The sequence below is a fragment of the Heterodontus francisci genome, unplaced genomic scaffold, assembly GCF_036365525.1.
Source record: "Heterodontus francisci isolate sHetFra1 unplaced genomic scaffold, sHetFra1.hap1 HAP1_SCAFFOLD_398, whole genome shotgun sequence".
NCBI classification, from domain to species: domain Eukaryota; kingdom Metazoa; phylum Chordata; class Chondrichthyes; order Heterodontiformes; family Heterodontidae; genus Heterodontus; species Heterodontus francisci.
The window spans coordinates 1,466,256-1,475,963 of record NW_027140825.1 but is presented as its reverse complement, the minus strand read 5'-3'; the positions used below and the strand labels follow the sequence as shown (position 1 = coordinate 1,475,963).

The 9,708-nt window shown below is 48.8% G+C and overlaps 1 protein-coding gene across 1 annotated transcript in view; it reads right to left on the bottom strand.

The window, feature by feature from the left end:
* Positions 1-248: 248 nt before the first annotated feature.
* The window catches only part of LOC137361228 (uncharacterized), a 77,985-nt gene continuing 68,525 nt past the window's right edge, over positions 249-9,708 (bottom strand). The window contains exons 14-18 of the mRNA XM_068026136.1: positions 4,300-4,475; positions 3,308-3,380; positions 3,114-3,173; positions 2,141-2,226; positions 249-467 (exon numbers count right to left, since the gene is read on the bottom strand). Coding sequence (XP_067882237.1) covers positions 249-467; positions 2,141-2,226; positions 3,114-3,173; positions 3,308-3,380; positions 4,300-4,475 — 614 coding nt within the window. The remainder of the gene's footprint in view (positions 468-2,140; positions 2,227-3,113; positions 3,174-3,307; positions 3,381-4,299; positions 4,476-9,708) is intronic.

The window sequence follows — 9,708 nt, the reverse complement described above, 5'->3', positions numbered from 1 at the left end:
AAACACGTTAAAAGCCCTTTCCAAGCTGCAGCTCTCCTTGTCTGAATGTCCATCAATGGAAGATACGCAGCCATGTTCACTTATTGCAGACGTTTTACATCGTTACACTAGAGAGTTGTGACCAATGAGTCATTTCACAACAGTTCAACTGACTGATCTGGATGTTAATATTGGGAAATTGGAGAGTAGCTGGGAGTCACTGAATGACAATCATTTCAGGGGGATGGGTGAACAAGGTTCTGAGTGAGTTAAGACACAGCAAATGTTTGTATGAGGATAAGATCAGGAAGTGTGAAAGATGTGAGCTTGGCCAGGAGAGCATTGGAATAGTCCAGGCTCGAGGTAACAGAGACACGGATTAGTGTTTCAGCAGCAGATGAGCTGAGGCAGGGTCGGAGTCGAGAGATGGTATGGAGGTGGAAATGGACAGTCTTGGTGATGGTGTGGATATGTGGTCGGAAACTCATCTCGGGGTCAAACACAACAACAAAGGCTAAAAACTGTCTTGATCAGTTTCAGACAGGTACCAGAGATGGTGTCGGTGGTCCAAGAATGACATTTGTGTCGAGGATCACAGACAATGGCTTCAGTCTTCCCAATATTTAGTAGGAGAAAATATCTGCTCATCCAGTATTGGATGTTAGACAAGCAGTGTGGCAGAGCAGAGACAATGGAAGCGTTCACAGAGGTGTTATTGAGATGGAGTGTTGTCAGCATTAGGTTCCTGAGCTCAGTATAACTCCCTTCCTTTGTTATTAAACATTTGACATATGCCACACATAAATGCTTTGTACTCAATGAAAGCTTTCCTTTTCAATATATTTTGATTCTGCAAAGTTCAGCATCAACCGATCCCCCATTCTGCATGAACCCTCAATTTAAAAGATGTTATCTACCCTGAGGTTCTCCTTGGACAAGGACGAACTGTTTTCCTTGCCCCAATTCTCAGTGCTGACAGCTCCATGAAGCTTAGGGACCTCTACTCAATGGTAGATCTTTAAAGAAACTCCCTCATTAAACCTGAGATCACTTCATCCTGTAACTGGCCAGAGCTGTCAGGTTAGTCTGGGTTCAGCTGACCAGTGGTCACTGGATACAAATGGGATCGTACTTCTCTATTTAACAAAGCAATAGCTTAAAGCTCCCACACCCCTGCAGTATAAAGACACACCAATTACAGTATAACATTAGCATACTTCTAGTCGGAGATTAACCCTTTGCTGACAATTTCCTTGAGTTAAACAAGGTGAAGATAAGATGGCACAGTGATTGAGTGAGGATGCAAAACACACAGAGACTGGATCACACGTGTTGGATGCTTGTTGACATGTCCAAACTCCTTCACACTTCCACAGGCGCACTAGCCGAGCACTGAACGTCTTCTGGATCCAATTCGAGCTTCGTGTGTGGACACTGATCCTGGAACATCTGCTTCATCTGCATCGCAGAGAGGAGAAACGATGAGTATTACTGCAAGGGGAGGAGTGAATAGAAAGAGACAGAGAGGATACAGACAGAGATCGGGAGAAAGGGTGGGGACAAGACAGTGAGAGACAGGGTGAGGCAAAGATACTCAGATAGAGGGAGAGATGGAGAGGGAGGGTGGGAGAGCTACAGGGATTGAGACAGAGGTAGAGAAACAGATGGCGTGAGAGCGAGAGGTCGTCAGAGATGCAGTGAGGGAGAGACAGACACAGACAGAAAGAAAGACAAAGAAAGAGAAATACAGAGTGGGTGAGCGAGGCAGAGAAAGAGACAGAGATAGAAAGGACATAAAGAGAGAATGGGGAGAGTGAGAGGGAAGATCAGAGAGAGGTTACCGTACAACGAGGAAGCCATTCATCCCCTCGAATCTGTTACACAGGAACAGGAGGAGGCCATTGAGCCCCTCTTTCGAGTTCTTACACAGGAACAGGAGAAGGCCATTCAGCCCCCTCACCCGCTCTCGAGCCTTTCACACAGGCTCAGGAGGAAGCCCATTCAACCCCTCACAAGCCTGATCTGGGGGACCAGAAGATAAGCAGAGGGGAATTAGAGCTGTTTAAATAATGACCTGGAGTTCCCATTCAGTGAATACAGACAGTGAGAGGGAGGATCTGTTGTCTCCCGTGTTTCTCCTCAGTACAGTGCAGTCTCTTACCCTCTCCACAACGATTCTCTTTGCAGTTTCATCATCCAGATCAGTCATTGAAGTGATCTTCACATTAATCCTCTTGTATTTGGTATCTAAACACAACAGTCACAACATCAACAGGTTGAACACACCCAGAGTTTAGCACAGGGCACGGGACGTATTTCGAATGATCTCGCCTCTCTAATTTAAACTCTCTTTCCTCCAGTTTGTCATCCACTCGTTTGTTCATCTGTCTCTGTTATTCTCTCTATCTCAACTCGTCTTGTCTCTAATCTGCCCTCCCTGTGTTATCATCCTCTATCCTGCACTCTCTTCTCCGTTGCCTCTTGTTCCATCTCCCGAGATCATTTGCATTCCGTGTTTACTCCGGTCTCACTGCCCTTTTCTCTGTCTCTGTCTCTCACTCTCACTCTCTCTCTCTCTCTCTGATGCTCTCTGTCCCTCTGACAAAGACAAAGACAGAGAGACAGACAAAGAGCATCTGTGAGAGAGACAGAGAGAGAAAGTGAGAGTCAGAGAGACAGACAGGGAGACAGAACATCAGAGAGAGTGGGAGACAGAGTGAGGCGAAAGAGGGAGCTGGAGAAACTGAGACCCGCATCGGAGAGAGGCGGTTACAGAAATGAAATATATTTATATATGCGTGTGAAAGGCAGATAAAGGAGAGACAGAGATAAAACTGAGAGTAAGAGAGAGAGAGGGATGTGAGATAGAAGCTCAAAGATATTTCTGAAGGAATTTCTGAACGTTTACGTTTCTGTGTTTCCCAATGATTCCACTCAGACTGAACACAAGCGACTGCAACTCTTGTCTGACAGCACAGACAAGGCAGAGAGAGAGAGTGAGAACGATGGGTTTCCCTACACAGAACGATCACACAGCTGTTTGGAGGCCCTCGGTCCTGATATATTTGTGCCAGACTGAGACAGGAGGAGGGATTTAATATTCCTGAAATGTGGAGAATCTGAAATGTTCCCACCATCATCAGAAACAGGCTGGGAGTCGGGAGGTTCCTCGGGAGTAGACGGAATCCCCGAGTCTGAGAGGATCAAATAAAGACAAGAGGAATTTCACTGGGATTCAGAACGCTGGATGAGTGGACAGAAGTGTTTTAACACAGAACCTCCTCTCGTATGTAATCTAACTCCCTCGACACACTGAATCAATGTATACCAGCCTTTACCGAGGGGAGACACCAGACATCATCGGCTGCAGAATCAGTTACGACTCCGACAAGGAAAAAAAACTAACAGAGAAAATTCAGGAGATTATCAAAGTGATCAGCGAAACGACAGGGGGAAAGTGGTGTCAGAGAACAACAGAGAGCAGGAATGAGAGAAAAGGAGGGAAGGCGACAGGAGTGAGACAGAAAAGAGTAAGGGAGATCTGGAATGAGTGAGAACAAGAGAGAGAAAAGAAAACAGCACTGCAATGTTCCCCTTAATCAATACTGATACCCCTCCTCCTTTCCTTCCTCCCCTCTCTTTCCTGAACACCTTGTAGTCAGGAATATTCACTACCCAGTCCTGCCCCACTTAGAGCCAGGACCCTGTTATTGCCACAACATCATATTTCCACGTGGCTATCTGCGCCTGAAGCTCAACAACCTTATTTACCACTCTCCGTGCATCCATATACACACACATTAAACTGAATTTACAGCTTATCTCCTTTCCTCTTCCACTGCCCCCGTCTAATACGATACTCTTATCGACTCCAGTGTTATCTGTCCCTCCTAATTCTCTGTGCATCTGTGCTTTGCTCTCTAATATTGCTCAGACCACTGTTTTTCCTGATGTATATATTAATGACATAGACTGGGGCGTACAGGGCACACTTTCAAATTCTGCAGATGACACAAAACCTGGTTGTATTGTGAACTGTGAGGAGGACAGTGATAGACGTCAGGAGGTCATAGACAGGCTGGTGGGATGGGCAGACACTGGCAAATGAAATTTATCACAGAGAATTGTGAAGTGATTCATTTTGGTCGGACGAACGAGAGGCAATATAAAATAAAGGCTACAATTCTAAAGGAGGTGCAGGGGCAGAGGGACCTGGGGGGACATGTGCACAAATCATTGAAGGTGGCAAGACAGGTCGAGAGAGCGGTCAATACTTAGGAAGGATGTTAAGGTATTCGAGAGGGTGCAGAGAAGATTTACCAGAATGGTTCCCGGGATGAGGGACGTCAGTGACATGAATAGATCGGAGAAGCTGGGGCTGTTCTCCGTGGAGAAGAGACGATTAAGACGAGATTTGAGCAAGATGTTCATAATCAAGAGGGAACTGGACAGAGTAGTCAGGGAAAAACTGTTCCTCTTGGTGGGAGGATCCAGAACTAGAGAGCAACGCATTTAGGTGAGTGGTAAAAGTCACAACAGAGGCAGGGAAACCTTTTCACACAGCGAGTGGTTAGGATCTGAAATGCACTGCATGAGAGTGTGCTGGAGGCAGGTTTAATTGAGGCTTTCAAAAGGGAATTGGATAATTGTCATGGCAGAAAAAATCTGCAGGGCGACAGGAAAATGGCAGGAGTGGGAGTAGGTGAGTTGCACTGCCAGAGAGCTGGCTCAGTGAAGATGGGCTGAACAGAAACTTTCTGTGCCGTAACCAGTCTTTGATTCCATGATTCTGCGATGATAACCCCACAAAGCAGATACCTTAGCTTCCAGAGCCCGCTCGGGTAGTGGATGAAACCTCAGTAGATTCTCTAGTCAATTGTTCCTCGGATTCCTGAGTTTGAGCATCATGCTGCCCTCAGTCTCTATCACACTCCCCTCAGTCACTGCATTACACTCACCTCAGTCACTTTATCACATTCCCCTCAGTCACTGTATCACACTCCCCTCAGTCGCTGTATCACACTCCCCTCAGCCACTGCAACACACGCCCCTCAGGCACTGTATCACACTCCCCTCAGTCACTGCATTATATTCCCTTCAGTCACTGCACTCCACTCCCCTCAGACAGTGTATCACACTCTCCTCAGTCACTGTATCACACTCCCCCAGTCACAGTATCACACTCCCTTCAGTTCACTGTATCCCACTCCCCTCAGACAGAGTCTCACACTCCCCTCATTCAATGTATCACACTCCACTCAGTCCTGCATTATATTCGCTTCAGTCACTGCATCCCACTCTACTCAGACAGAGTATCACACTCCCCTCAGTCAATGTACCACACTCCCCCAGTCACTGTATCACACTCTATCAGTCACTGTATCGCACTCCCCACTGTCGCAGTATCACACTCCCCCAGTCACTGTATCCCACACATTCAGTCACTGTATCCCACTTCCCTCTGTCACTGTATCACAATCTCTCAGTCAGTGTATCACACTCCCCTCAGTCACAGTATCACACACCCCTCAGTCACTGTATCCCACACATTCAGTCACTGTATCCCACTTCCCTCTGTCACTGTATCACACTCTCTCAGTCACTGTATCACACTCTCTCAGTCACTGTATCCCACTTCCCTCTTTCACTGTATCACGCTCACCTCAGTCACTGTATCCCTCTCCCCTCAGTCACTCTATCACACTCCCCTCAGCCACTGAATTCCACTCTCCTCAGTGACTGGATCATACTCCCCTCAGTCACTGCATCACACTATGCTCAGTCGCTGATCCCACTCCCCTCAGTGACTGTATCCTACTCCCCTCAGTCACTGCATCCCACACCCCTCAGTCACTGTATCACACTCCCTTCAGTCACTGTATCCCACTCCCCTCAGTCGCTGCATTCCCCTCTCCTCAGTGACTGTATCATACTCCCCTCAGTCACTGCATCACACTACCCTCTGTCACTGTATCACATCCCCCTCAGACACTGCATCACACTACCCTCAGTCACTGTATCACACTCCCCTCAGACACTGTATCACACTCCCCTCAGTCACTGTATCACACTCCTCCAGTCACTGGATCACACTCCCTTCAGTCACTGTATCCCAATCCCCTCAGTCAGTGTATAACACTCCCCTCCGTAACTTTATCGCACTCCCCTCAATCACTGTATCACACTCCCGGAGTCACTGTATCACACTCCCCTCAGTCACTGCATCACACTACCCTCAGTCGCTGCCTCCCACGCCCCTCAGTGACTGTATCCTACTACCCTCAGTCACTGCATCCCACACCCCTCAGTCTCTGAATCACACTCCCTTCGGTCACTGTATCCCAATCCCCTCAGACAGTGTATAACACTACCCTCCGTAACTTTATCGCACTCCACTCAATCACTGTATCACACTCCCTGAGTCACTGTATCACACTCCCCTCTGTCACTGTATCACTCTTCCTCTGTCATTGTATCACTCTCCCCTCTGTCACTGTATCACATCCCCCTCAGACACTGTATCACACTCCCCTCAGTCACTGTATCACACTCCCGGAGTCACTGTATCACTCTCCCCTCTGTCACTGTATCACATCCCCCTCAGACACTGTATCACACTCCCCTCAGTCACTGTATCACACTCCCCCAGTCACTGTATCACACTCCCTTCAGTTCACTGTATCCTACACCACTCAGACACTGCATCACACTCCCCTCAGTCACTGTATCCCACTCCCCTCAGTCACTCTATCACACTCCCCTCAGTCGCTGCATTCCACTCTCCTCAGTGACTGTATCATACTCCCCTCAGTCACTGTAACACACTACCCTCAGTGGCTGCATCCCACTCCGCTCAGTGACTGTTTCCTACTCCCCTCAGTCACTGCATCCCACACCCCTCAGTCACTGTATCACACTCCCTTCAGTCACTGTACCCCACTCCCCTCAGTCGCTGCATTCCCCTCTCCTCAGTGACTGTATCACACTCCCCTCAGTCACTGTATCACACTACCCTCAGTCGCTGCATCCCACTCCCCTCAGTGTCTGTATCACACTCCCCTCAGTCACTGCATCCCACACCCCTCAGTCACTGTATCACACTCCCTTCAGTCACTGTATCCCAATCCCCTCAGTTAGTGTATAACACTCCACTCCGTAACTTTATCGCACTCCCCTCAATCACTGTATCACACTCCCGGAGTCACTGTACCACACTCCCCTCAGTCACTGTATAATGCTCCCCTCAGTCACTGCATCACACTCCCCTCACCCACTGTATCACACTCCCCTCTGTCACTGTATCACTCTTCCTCTGTCATTGTATCACTCTACCCTCTGTCACTGTTTCACATCCCCCTCAGACACTGTATCACACTACCCTCAGTCGCTGCATCGCACTCCCCTCAGTGACTGTATCATACTACCCTCAGTCACTGTATCACACTCCCCTCAGTCACTGTGTCACACTCCTCCAGTCACTGTATCACACTCCCTTCAGTTCACTGTATCCCAATCCCCTCAGTCAGTGTATAACACTCCCCTCCGTAACTTTATCGCACTCCCCTCAATCACTGTATCACACTCCCGGAGTCACTGTATCACACTCCCCTCAGTCACTGTATCACACTCCCCTCAGTCACTGTATCACACTCCTCCAGTCACTGGATCACACTCCCTTCAGTTCACTGTATCCTACACCCCTCAGACACTGCATCACACTCCCCTCAGTCACTGCATCCCACTCTCCTCAGACAGTGTATCACACTCCCGGAGTCACTGTATCACTCTACCCCAGTCACCGTATCACACTCTCTCAGTCACTGTATCACACTCCCCGCTGTCACAGTATCACAATCCCCTCAGTCACTGTATCCCACACATTCAGTCACTGTATCCCACTTCCCTCTGTCACTGTGTCACACTCTCTCAGTCACTGTATCACACTCTCTCAGTCACTGTATCACACTTCCTCTGTCATTGTATCACACTACCCTCAGTCACTATGTCCCACTGCCCTCAGTCACTATATCCCACTCCCCTCGGTCAGTGCAACCTTCTCCCCTCAGTCACCGCATCACTCTCCCCTCAGTAACTATGTCCCACTCCCCTCAGTCCCATTGGTGGGAGGATCCAGAACTAGAGGGCACCGGTTTTAGGTGAGTGATGTAAGTCACAACAGAGACAGGAAAATCTTTTCACACAGCGAGTGGTTAGGATCTGAAATGCACTGCCTGAGAGTGTGCTGGAGGCAGGTTCAATTGAGGCTTTCAAAAGGGAATTGGATAATTATCATCGGAGAAACAATCTGCAGGGAGATGGGGAAATGGCAGGAGTGGGAGTAGGTGAGTTGCTCAGGCAGAGAGCTGGCACAGTGACGATGGGCAGAACGGCCTCTTTCTGTGCTGTAACCAGTCTCTGATTCCATGATTCTGCGATGATAACACCACAAGGCAGGTACCTGAGCTTCCAGAGCCCGCTGGGGTGGAGGATGAAACCTCAGTAGATTCTCTAGTCGATTGTTCCTCGGATTCCTGCGTTTGGGAAGTCACGGGTTCTGTATTAAAGGGAGGGAGACATTGCAAAGTGAGACATGGAGAAAAACACATCAGGTCAACAGGATGGTGCTCGTGTCAGGAGAATGACAGATAACAATCTTTATAAAACCATTATCTTCCATCCTGTTCACGACATTACTGCGTCACACACCCCTCAGTCACTGTATCACACTCCCAGCAGTCACTGCATCACACTCACCTCAGTCACTGCATCACAATATCTCAGTCACTGTATCAACTCCTCTCAGTCACTGTATCCCACTGCCCTCAGTCACTGTATCACACTCACCTCAGTCACTGTATCCCACTCACCTCAGTCACTGCATCCCACACTCCGCAGTTACCACATCCCACTCTGCACAGTGAATACATTCCACTGCCCTCAGTCACTATAACCCACTGCCCTCAGTCACTACGACCCACTCTGCTCAGTGACTATCTCCCACTGCCCTCAATCACTGCATCCATATCCCATCAGTCACTATATCCCACTCACCTCAGTGACTATGTCCCACTGCCCTCAGTCACTATGTCCCACTGCCCACAATGACTATATCCCACTCCCCTGAATGACTATATCCCACTCCCCTCATTCACTATGTTCCGCACCCCTCGATGACTATATCCCACTGCCCTCAATCACTATGTCCTACTGCCCTCAGTAACTATATCCCACTCCCCTGAGTCACTATATCCCTCTCCCCTCACTCACTATATCCCACTCCCCTCAGTCATTATGTCGCACTCCCCTCAGTCACTATATCACTCTCCCCTCACTCACTATATCCCTCTCCCCTCACTCACTATATCCCACTCCCCTCATTCACTATGTCTCACTCCCCTCAGTCACGACATCCCACTGCCCTCAATCACTATGTCCAGCTGCCCTCAGTAACTACATCCCACTCCCCTCAGTCACTATGTCCCACTCCCCTCAGTCACTACATCCCTCTCCCCTCACTCACTATAACCCACTACCCTAAGTCACTCTGTCCCACTCCCCTCAGTCACTACATCCCTCTCCCCTCACTCACTATATCCCACTGCCCTCAGTCACTATGCCCCACTGCCCTCAGTCACTATATCCCACTCACCTCGGTCAGTGTAACCTTCTCCCCTCAGTCACTACATCCATCTCCCCCACTAACTATGCCCCACTCCCCTAAGTCCCATT